The sequence below is a fragment of the Rhinatrema bivittatum genome, chromosome 7 (assembly GCF_901001135.1).
Source record: "Rhinatrema bivittatum chromosome 7, aRhiBiv1.1, whole genome shotgun sequence".
In the NCBI taxonomy this organism is placed as follows: Eukaryota; Metazoa; Chordata; class Amphibia; order Gymnophiona; family Rhinatrematidae; genus Rhinatrema; species Rhinatrema bivittatum.
This window is the reverse complement of record NC_042621.1, coordinates 196,949,890-196,961,980: the sequence shown is the minus strand read 5'-3', so window position 1 is coordinate 196,961,980 and position 12,091 is coordinate 196,949,890. Positions and strand designations below refer to the sequence as shown.

Genomic DNA, 12,091 nt, shown 5'->3' with positions numbered 1-12,091 from the left:
AAATAATGCACTTATACATGGAGGGGGAAAAAAATAACATTTCACTGTAACATAAGAGATTTCTGAAAGCATGCTATTCCTGGGGTTCATCAGAGAACCACCCATGGGGCACAGATATTCCAACATCAACAGCAGGAGAAAGGTATGAGCTAGCTCACAAACTGAGAAAATAATGCTCTCTTTTCTTAGGAAAGGTACACATTGCTAAATTTAAGTTCTACATGCTCACAAGGAAACATTTCAACACAGTCAGTTTCAAGTCTCTGTACCAAATAACCATAATATAGTATGCTTGAATAAAGATAGTAAGTTTGCTTTTGGAAACAAAAACATATTTCTTGTTGCCTCCGGAACAATCATTTGTTGCTTCTGGACACCGGAAACCATGTTGTTGTCTAATTGTACGTTTTGTTCCAAATTGCATTCCAGCAATTGTTTTAATTCATTATTGTAAAACTTAAGTGCTTTTTAGATCAGTCTCAAATCTATTTTCTCTTTTCCTGGATATCTGTTAAATAGTCTATCAGCCTAGGATCTCAAATGAATACACTGTCTCTAAGGGTAGTAACTGTTCAAATATTTTTTTAAAAAAAAGCAAAAACAAAAAAAAACCCCGATGCAGTAGAAAGATGCTTATCCTACTTAATTTGTAGGCTGTGGATGGGAAAAATACTAATTAGTAAAAGAACCCTGCTTGGGTCACATGGAATATCTAGAGAGTCAAGGCCATTTCTGCAGGCTAATATCCCTAAAAATGTCTGAGCTCTGTTGCTTTCTGACAACTCATCACAGCTTTGTACTAATGTTATAATACTTGATAACCACCTTCCAAGGAGGTGCTTCTGGCCTGCTGCCTGCAAAATTATTAGCATGCAATTATTTTCTCTGGGAGACACCCAGTGATGCTGCGGCTGTTCATTTGCACACAGGTGGAGATCCAGGTTAACAACTGGTTGACAAAAAAAGAAAAACCTTTCCATTTGAACACAGCAGGAAAATCCAGAATGAAAAAAATATGCAATAAAATTGGACATACATTTTGTAGATATATTCTGATGGCTAAGCTTTGGATGACTAAAAGGGCATTCAAATCCAACATATACATTTTTATACTCCTACTGGACAAAGACATCAGATATCTAATTTCTGGGTCTTATCAATTTGCCATTGAAAATGCATCATTTTGGTGAATGACCAGCAATTACCCTGGAGCGAAATAGAATATTAAATAAACTGAAAACCAAAATGTATAGAGCAGAATCTTTGCATTATGTATTTTATGTAATTATATTGGTATGTTTGTAATCTGCACTGAACATTTGCTTATGAAATTTTGCAGAATATAAGAGCTTACAAACAATTAAATGAAGTGCAAGCAAAAATTAGCTATTTTAGCAGTGACAAAAAACTGCTAATATAGTACAAAGTACTCTGTTCATGACTTGAATGTGTATCTAACATGTTTTCAATACAATTTGAAACAACATTACAAGTTTTCTTTTATGGAAAATAGAAAAAATTCTGCCTCTCAATCTCGCTATATATAAGACAATCTATACATCAACAAAATTATCTCACAAGATTTAGGGCTACTTTTATAATTGAAATGTCAATAATCAAATCAATTAATTACCATTATAAATGCATCATATGTACCAACATTAACTTGTCAACTAAAGAAAAGAATTTGCTCAGCAAGTTACTACAAATACACATGACAGTCATCACATATACTCTGCAATATTTTAGCTACACAGAAGGGTTTCAATTAATTTCACCTTCTTTCTCACCTGATAGGGCTGAAAGGCATTATCTTCAGTTACAAAATCCAGTTGTTTGTCCACGAGAAATTCTATTGCATTAATTGAATTGTATATACTTTTTCCAACCAGAGGCTTGAATGCCTGGAAAAAAAAAAAAGCAAATCTGTAAAGCTTAGTCAAAACTACTACTAACAGCTTGCATGTGTTTTTCTTCCCTGTCCCAGTTAAATATATTATGGAATTTATATTCTTGCTGACCACCATAGTGCTATGGGACGGCAGCAATTCAGACACTGTTCAAGCTTTCTATTCCAAAATCCAAGACTACAAACTCCATCTTTGTAAACATTCCCAGTTACACACCTAAGAGGCCAATGTAAAAAGTGCTGGGCAGAGTGCACAGTTTTTTTATCAGCAGAAGTGGGCACATTTTGTGTGCACTAACTTTCCTCCTGATGCGATAAGGATTTATGTGCACAGATAATGTGTATATGAAGATTTGCATACTACTTAACGCCCATGCAAATGAAGTCATTAGCTCTCACCCAAACCTGGCATAAATGCTATTAGGCAATCAATATACAAATGTTAATGGTGTTGAATATTAGCACAAAAATAATGAATATCATCCCTTAAAATTAATTTTACTTCTCTTTGTCAAAAATACTTTATCTTCATAATTTTTTAAATGTTGTCCCCAATTTACAATTTGTTTTATATATTAATAAAAACATGAAAAATAGAAAAAAAAAAAGCACGCCAAAACTTCAATTTTCCAAAGATCAGAAAAACTCAGACCTCATGAAGAAAAAATATTAAGTGGATTTTTACTAAACATATATCTGCAATATTTATGTATCATGCTCATTAAGTCTCAATACCTAAAAAAGCTATTTGTTTCACCCACTTGGGGCTTCTTCAGGAAAAACTTTAACCTCAGTATTGGCTCCTTTGCCAGCGGCTGGTTCCTTGGTCAAGGGTGCCGTGGAGCAACAGGGCCACTCGTCCAGATGCTGATGCTATGCTGAGCCCCAGCGTGCCAATCACTCCCATCTCCTCCACAGAGAGAATCATCACGAGGTCTTTCCATCCCGCCAAGTGAGTCACTGCAGTACCCAGTAGCGACCAAGGCAAGAGGATCAGTGAACACCAGGAGTTCTTTATTCTGCACAAAACATCATAAAAAGCCCGACTCAGGCCAAGTTTCGCTCTTTGAGCTGCTTCAGGGGCTGACAGAACAAAACAAATATAATCACATATAAAAACATATAAATGTGAATAAAAACATATACACCAAACATAGATAATGAAATTATATAAAATATAAACCACAGACATAATTATTAACCATGTTATAATATTCTTGTCATTAAGTGTTGTCTAGGGTTAATTATGTTTGTGTTTTTTATTTTATATAATTTCATTATCTATGTTTGGTGTATATGTTTTCATTCACATTTATATGTGATATTTGTTTTATTCTGTCAGCCCCTGAAGCAGCTCAAAGAGCGAAACTCGGCCTGAGTCGGGCTTTTTATGATGTTTTGTGCAGAATGAAAACTCCTGGTGTTCACTGATCCTCTTGTCTTGGTTGCTACTGCAATACTGGATTAGATTCCGGTTTGTTATTTTGGACCTTCACTGCAGTACCCAGGACTGGTGGCTTCTGGGGAGACTTGTCCTGTTAGTATAGTGAGCCCCCCAACCCCTTCGACTCAATCGGACCCGTGACAACCACTAGAGAGTGGTGTGCTAATGTTTGCTGCAGATACAGCAGCGAGACTCCAGGTGCAGGCCTCGACACCAGTGTGGATGGAGTGCTGAGGAGTCTAGAGGCCTCTCTTCGCCTCCCCAAAGGTCAAGGTTTGAGAAAATCAATTTTCTACCCCACTTTGTACAAACCTTCGGTTGTAACCTTGGACTCTGTTTGGTCTGCTTTACTGATTTTGGGAAAATGTATATCTTCCTTGGTTTACATAACAGAAGATTTTCATAATCATATCCAAAATTCTCAAGTATTGCTTGCTTCACAAAGGAAAGAGATAGTGTATTTGGGAAATCAGATAGCAACATGTCAATGTACAAACAATTCAGTCTGAGGTGATCCACTCTAAGAAATTACAGAATATTGAGAACTCCCTCCATTATTTAAATCTGAGGATACTGAATTTCCCAGTCTGTGATTTAAATGTCTCCTATAGATCCAAAGGAATATATTTCCGAAGTACTTGAGATTCCCTCTGGAGCTCCATCTATCACTGCTAAGCTTTATTTCTTGAAGACTGATCCAAATTCAGATTCTAGTACTTTGGGACAGCATCCAAAACTGAATCATAGTTCTTAGAAACTTGGAACCTACTTGTTTTGTTTCCTCTAAGGAACATGATTTTGTTCTAAAAATGTTTTTTTTGCCACAGAACATCTTTATACCATGGGCAGCAGGAAAGATGGAAAGAATTTATGCGTCAAGAGGCTATAGCCCTAGGTGCACAATTTATTCTTAAATACCCTTGCAAAATATATTTGTACTCATTTGGGTTCTAAGTATGTATTTTTGAGCCTGCACAACTGAGATCTTATCTTGATGCCCACCCTGCTTCTGTTTGACTTCTTAATTTTATGATCAGTATTATAATTTGTTTTTCCAAAGCTGTTTCTACCTGTTTACTTCTTTTTTGAATAATTTCTTATGTTTTAATCGCTTCTTTGTATCTTGTACCTCCCTCTCCCCATTTTTCCCTCCTAATCATTGAGACTATGGCTAGATAACAGCTCTTATAATTTTATTTACTTTATAACTTTTTTTGTCCAGTTAGTCTCAATGTTTTTTTCTTCTGTACAAGTATATGCTTGTGTTATTGAAAATTCAATAAAGAATTGAAAATAAATATATAGGTCTCAAGCAACCTCCATGGTATTACAGAGTATTTGATACAGATCATAAAAGAAAGAACTGGAGGTTGACTGAATGGATAGTATTAAAAGTTAATAAATGTTTAATGAGGATTGAGGTGCATTCTGCCATTCTTGGTGAATACAGCAGAGTGAAGAGAATACTGCATGGATTAAGGATATATAAGGAACCATATCTATTATTTGAACAAAAGTCTTTCTGGCTAGGTGGAATACTATTCTCAACAAATATTCATATGATTAGATTCTGTTAATTTTTTTTTAATTAGATCAGAAATGAAATGATTCATTTAAGATTCCTTTATCTCAAAATAAGTTTAAATATCAATTAGCAATTTCAAAGCACAAATGGATAGGTACAAAAATGAAAAAATAGAAGTCAAGTACGTTTATTCTTGGATGAATAAAAATAGACTACCTCAGGCCCACAAAACTTTGCGCTTTGATGGATCATCTAGAGATTCTTCTGATATTACTTGGAGAGATTAAAAACCGCAATCGCAAAATATAGGTTACTTTTGATTCTTCTTCGGGGGATTCATCACATGACAACACTTGAGACCTTTCATCCTTTTTCAAGACTTCATCACAAAAAAGGCCTTCCTCCAGGAGCACAATGGGTAGATCGCAATCAGTTGAATACATCATTGAAGAGCACACAGACTGCTTGGTAGCATGCCCAAGAACACGTTTTTAATTTATCTTCACAACTTTAACTGTTGAGGAAAGTGTTCTTCATAAAAGTTTATCCTTTGTACAGAAAAAAAATATAATCCTTTTCAAGTTTGTATGGATTTAAGCTTCCACTATCTGAAAACTGTTCTGTATTTTTTTGCTAATCAATCTTCCCTTTTCAATGAAATTAAGTTAGAGAGAAAGTTTAAATGAATGGCTTTGTGTTTCTCTTTTTGTCTATGAAAAATTAGTTTCGTGGGATCTGGAGTCCATGAAATAGCTGAAATTATATAAATATGATAATCTGACTAAACAAGGACTACCTGCCAATTTTTAGGACAAGATCGCAATCATTAAGCCCACTGATAAAAACAGAGGTATATTTATTTTGGATCGTGATATTGATGAAGCTTAGCTTTCAGATACCAATTTTTTTTCAGTCTTCATCTGTGGATCCTACTTCGAAAATACAAGCCCAAATTAAGCATGTTTTGAATAGCAGACTGGCCAAATATCACAAAAGGAGAAAGATTCTTTTTGAAGATTTTCCTATTGCTGTTAATTTTTTTTTTTTATTATCTAGCTCCAAAAATACACAAATCTTTGCAATCTCCACTTGGCCGACCAATAGTATCTGGTGCGGTTCTCTTTTCAGACCATTATCAAAGCATGTTGATAAATTCCTTCACTTAGTAGCTAATTGATCATCTTATATCCATGATTCAGCATATTTTATCACCATTTTGCAGGATATACAAGAACACAAGATCCTGTGGCTTTTGGTGATAGCACATATTACATACTAACTACATTATATGCTAATATATCACAAGCAGCTGATATATCTACTTTAAATTATCTATAGCTAATGAGAATGTCAGATTCAAAAGAATTTGTGAGTAATTTAGTTACAATAGCTTTAACTTGAAAATGTTTTTTCAATTTGGTCAGCAAATTAAAAAGAACAAAGTGGTATGAAATGGCCCCATCAGTGGCTCATTTATGTGCGCTAGCATTTGAAGAATCTCACATTTTTTCCTCAGATTTTTGGGTACATTGGAGAAATGACTTACCTGATAATTTCCTTTTCCTTAGTGTAGACAGATGGACTCAGGACCAATGGGTATAGTGTGCTCCTGATAGCAGCTGGAGACGGAGTCAGATTTCAATCTGACATCAGCACTACATATACCCCTGCAGGAAGCTCTGCTCTTCAGTATTCTCCTCGAAAAGCAATTGTGGATATATGAACATTTGAATAACTTGAACTGGTTGATGTGAATTTTAGCTGGAGACTGCCAGTGCACTCAACCAAGAAACACCGACACCCGGTAACTATGGGTGTCCTAACTAGAGGTAAAGCGTGGGTTACCCATGCTTGTCTTCCTCTCGGGGATTGTCACCTGAGTCACCCGTATTCTGAGGCAGCTATGGGTGGGATACTGAGTCCATCTGTCTACAATAAGGAAAAGGAAATTATCAGGTAAGTAATTTCTCCATGTCCTAACGTGTAGCAGATGGACTCAGGACCAATAGGATGTACAAAAGCTACTCCCAAACCGGGTGGGCATTGCCCGTGGCCCACGTAGTACTGCCCTTGCAAATGCTGTGTCCTCCAGGGTCTGAACATCCAGGCAGTAGAACCTCGAGAAGGTGTGAATGGAGGACCATGTCGCTGCCCTACAGATCTCGGCAGGTGACAGAATCTGTTTCTGCCCAGGACACTGCCTGGGCTCTGGTGGAACGAGCCTTGACTTGTAGAAGTGGAGGCTTGCCTGCCTCTACGTAGGCAGTCTTGATTACTTCTTTGATCCAGCAGGCTATAGTTGCCCACGAGACCTCTTCCTCTTGTTTCTTCCCACTGTGAAGGACGAATAGGTGGTCTGTCTTTCGTACAGATTCCGATCTTTCCAGGTATCGGACTAGGAGTCTGCCGACGTTAAGGTGGTGAAGGAGGCGTGAGTCTTCTTAAGTACTTATGCTCGTCTGGAGAGGGCAGCGAGATGGTTTGGTTTAGATGGAAATGAGAATACCACCTTTGGAAGGAAGGAGGGTATAGTGCGTAGCTGTATGGATCCCGGTGTGAATCTGAGGAACGGGTCCCGACAGGATAGTGCTTGAAGTTCAGAGATGCGACGGGCTGAACATATTGCCACTAGGAATGCAGTCTTCAAGGTCAGGAGCCGTAGGGACAGACCGCGTGAAGTTCTAAAAGAAGCTCCCGCTAGGAAGTAGAGTACTAGATTGCGATTCCATAGGGGTACCGACCACTTTAGAGGTGGTCGGATTTGCTTGACCCCTCTCAGGAAGTGGGAGACGTCTGGATGGGAAGATAGACTGATGCCGTCCACTTTGGCTCTGAAGCAGGCCAGAGCGGCCAATCGAACCTCTATGGAGTTGAGAGACAACCCCTTCTTCAAGCCATCCTGCAGAAATTCCAGGATCATGGGAATTTTGACTGTCTGCAGAAGGATGTCACGGTCTTCACACCAGGCTTCGAATATTCTCTATATTCGTATGTAGGTTAAAGATGTGGAAAACGTGTGTGCTCGGAGCAAGGTGTCAATCACTGCCCCCGAGTATCCGCTCTTCTTCAAGCGAGTCCTCTCAATGGCCAGACCATAAGCAAGAATCAAGTTGGGTCTTCGTGGAGGATCAGTCCTTCCTGGAGCAGGTCCCTGTGTGAAGGTAGACACAGAGGGTTCACCCTCCAGAAGTCTTCGCATGTCTGCGTACCACTGCTTTCTTGGCCAGTCTGGGGCCACTAGAAGTACTAGTCCTCTGTGGTGTTCTATCTTGCGGATGATCCTGCCCAGTAGTGGCCATGGGGGAAAGGCATACAGCAGGTCTTCCTGTGGCCAGGTCTGGACCAGGGCGTCGATCCCCTGGGATTGTGGTTCTCGTCTGTGGCTGAAGGACTTGGGGACTTGGGCGTTGGACCAGGTTGCCAGAAGATCCATGGTTGGAGTTCCCAGCAGTCTATTATTAACTGGAAGGCTGTGGTTGACAGTCTCCACTTCCCTGGGTCTAGACTTTCCCTACTGAGGTAATCCGCAGCGACGCTGTCTTTTCCCGCGATGTGGGCAGCAGAGATCCCTTGTAGGTTTGCTTCCGCCCATGCCATTAGGGGGCCTATTTCCAGGGACACCTGATGCTTCTGGTTTCCTGTCGATTGATGTAGGCCACTGTTGTGGCGTTGTCCACAACAGTGTCCACAACAGATTCGCCCTGGAGTCTGTGACTGAAGCGTAGGCAGGCTAGTCTGACTGCCCGGACTTCCAGACGGTCGATGTTCCATCCCGACTCTTCCTTGTCCCATTGTCCCTGGGGCGTCAGTTCCTGACAGTGGGCTCCCCACCCTCGTAGGCTCGCATCCATGGTGAGCAAGACCCAGGTCGGTGGGGATAGCCTCACTCCCTTGCTCAGGTGGTTTTCTTGTAGCCACCATAGAAGCTGGATCTGTACCTCCGCCGGTAACTGGAGGCAGATGGTGTAGTCTTGGGACATCGGGTTCCATCGTGATAGTAGAGAATGTTGTAGTGGTCGCAAGTGGGCCCTTGCCCATGGTACGACTTCTAGGATTGATGTCATGAGTCCGAGGACTTGGAAGTAGTCCCATACCATAGGGCAAGCACCGTTCAACAGTTTTCTCAACTGGTCCATCAATTTCCTTCTTCTTGTAGGGGGAAGAATGACCTTGTCCTGTTGGGTGTCGAACCAGACTCCCAGGTATTCCAGAGATTGGGAGGGTTGCAGACAGCTCTTGGTTGCATTGACGACCCATCCGAAGTTCTCCAGGAGATTCTTGACTCTTGTGGTCGGATGACTTTCCTCTGGAGATTTTGTCCTGATCAGCCAATCGTCCAGATATGGGTGAACAAAGATTCCTTCTTTCCTCAGTGGTGGCGCCACTATGACCATGATTTTGGTGAACATCCGAGGGGCTGTAGCTAGCCCGAAAGGTAACGCTCGGAACTGGTAGTGATAGTCCAGGAGGATCGTGAAGCGTAGGAAGCGCTGATGATCGTGATGGACCGGGATGTGCGGATAGGCTTCTGACAGGTATATGTAGTGCTGACGTCAGATTGAAATCAGCAATCCGTCTCCAACTATCAGGAGCACACTATACCCATTGGTTCTGAGTCCATCTGCTACACGCTAGGAAAATTAAGATTTGGAAGTGTTTTACTGATGATATCGTTTTCATCTGGATGGATATAGAGGAATCTTGAAAGGTGTTTGTTACATAAATCAATTCGTTGTACGTTAATCTTCATGTTTTGGGGCAACTGAATTGGTACAGTATTCCTTTTTTAGATATAAATGTTTTTAAGTCTGAAGATGGCTTTATGACTATGATTTATATTAAGCCCACAGACAGGAATACTTTGCTGCAGTATACAAGTCATCAACCAGAACGACTGTAAAAAATTGTCCAGTCAGGATATTATCCCAATCTCATTTATATACACACATTCAAGAGTTTAAATCTTTGGAGATACATATGGTATATCATTTTACCCAATAGGGATATTCATTACATTATTAAGATGACATATACAAGTGCTTTATGCTAAGAGATAATCTTTTGGTAATCTCAGAGATCTCCACAGCATATGATCTGAGCATTTTCATTCTCTTTAAGGTCTAGAAAGATCCAAAATATAGTGTACCATCATTGATATTTATTAAGTACTTATGATGTCTTTAAGGAGCCACCTATTTTTGCTTTCAAACAAGGCAGGAATCTACAAGATTTGTTGGTGTAATTAGCAACCTTGGATTGGACCTAAAGTTTCTGGGATGTGGTCAATTTTGTTAAGGTTTTTGTCATTACATATGTTTGTCCATCCATTACTGCATTATAAATATCTATGGGATGTTTTGATTGTAATACTAAGCAAGTTATACATACTATTATGCACCCATGTAATAAAATACATATTGGTCAAACTAAAAGAGCAATTAAAATCCACATTAGTGAACATAAGAGCACTATATGTAACAAGCAAGTTGAAGCTCCCTTTGTTTACCACTGCATTAGTACCCAACATAAGACAGAAAAGTTAAATTATTTGTGCTCTAACAATTTAATCTCCATAGGGGAGGAAATATTTTAACTTATTCACAAATGCTGTGAATAATGGCTGATTTTTCAATGGCAAAATGTGGCTCTGCTTGGCCTAAATCAAGAGATAGAATGGCAAGTTTCTTATAGGACTTCATTCTGCCTGACTCCCTAGAGTTCCATTTGTAAGGGCTTTTTTTGTTTAACAAGCTTTGTATGTCACCTTGATTTTGGCATCTGCTTGGGAGTTACTATGGAGACTCTCAGTGAAACGTGCATGCAGAAAAGTTGTAAAATTTGTTTAAATGTTAATCTCCAGTTTATTCTTATTGAAAATAAAAATTTTCTGTTAAGTTGTCAAAACTTTATATGAAATTTCTTGAAAAAAACTCATAGGTGGAAGAACTGCAGGGAGACAAGATTTCTGCTCTAGCAGGTAGGTGGGGCCAAGGACTGTCTTTTTGGTGCCCAGGGATATAACTGCCTCCTTTTCTGGCATTTCTGGGGCGTCATCAGTGGGCACCTGGTGAGCCTATTTAAAACATCTATGCAGCAGCGCAAAGCCACATGCCTCTTAAGATTTGGAGAAGTTCTGATTTTAAGCTTTGATGGGAAGAAAAGGAAAATTCAAGATTGTAACCTCTTCACCAGGAACAATGTTAGTGAGAGGTCCTATGGACTCTTATCCGGTGCAAAGGGTAAGAGAGAGCCTTTAAGGAATTCTATTCCCTTTTTTCTGGTGCCTCTAAATCTGGGCCAGGACCAGTAACCTTCCTAGCTGATTGAATAATGTCTTCAGATGATCCTAACTTGATCCTGTTGAGGACAATCCTGTATTAGACAATATGGAGTCAGGAGGAGTTCAAGTTGTTCAAGCTATGAGTAACTAAGAACACAATGGGCTTTGCTGTAAGCTCTGTTAGTGATATAGTGGAGCCTGAAAGTGTGACTTGCTGATACAGAGGATGGTTGCCAAAACATGAGAAAACTGACTCATTCAATTACTCAATTTGGTAATTTTTCTAGGAAAACCAAAATTTAAAACTTAAAACTCATTGAAGACATGTTCTTAATATTGAATCTACAATTTCAAACTTAAAACTCTCAAATTGTTTCTGTTCAGTCATAAGGAGCCTCCCTGGTTACAGATAATTTACTTCCACAAATAGTCAGGACCAGAAATTGAAAATAAAAATAGTATTCCCCACCCCCCCCCCTCCCAGTCTTCAGGTTATTCTCAGCATATGAATTTTTTTTAATTAAAAAAGTGGACTGTTACTTAACATATAGCTGAAATACTTCCATAAGTCCCAAATTGTTGTTGGGATTTAATCATTTACATAAATGAAGCCACAAGCAATCATAAGAATAGCCAATTAGAAAACTAGGAATTAAAATAAAGAAAAGTATTACAATCTCAAATATACAAGTCTCCATTTTAACCAATTAGGGAGCATTATAACTGGAATTTCTAAAAAGAACAGGAAAAACCATCAGAGAAATATAGACGAATACCAGCTATTCTGCCAATACCCCATTCAGCCACTATTATCTAAAAAAAAGTTTCCAAGTGAGCCAGGTCTGAAAATACAAAGTTATTCTTCTGTTAAGTTATCAAACACTTACATGGAAATTTAAGAAAAGATGTGGCACCTAAGGCCTAACTTACCAG

General features: G+C 39.0%; 1 protein-coding gene across 6 annotated transcripts in view; it reads right to left on the bottom strand.

Annotated features, from left to right (window-relative positions):
- JMJD1C (jumonji domain containing 1C) overlaps nt 1–12,091 on the bottom strand; it is a 597,281-nt gene that overhangs the window by 281,197 nt on the left and 303,993 nt on the right. For all 6 annotated transcript variants that reach the window (XR_003857847.1, XM_029609729.1, XM_029609731.1 and 3 more), the window contains one exon: nt 1,791–1,904. Coding sequence is in view for 3 of the 6 variants with exons in the window: in XM_029609729.1 (XP_029465589.1) it covers nt 1,791–1,904 (114 nt within the window). In the remaining 3 variants the exon portion in view is untranslated. The remainder of the gene's footprint in view (nt 1–1,790; nt 1,905–12,091) is intronic.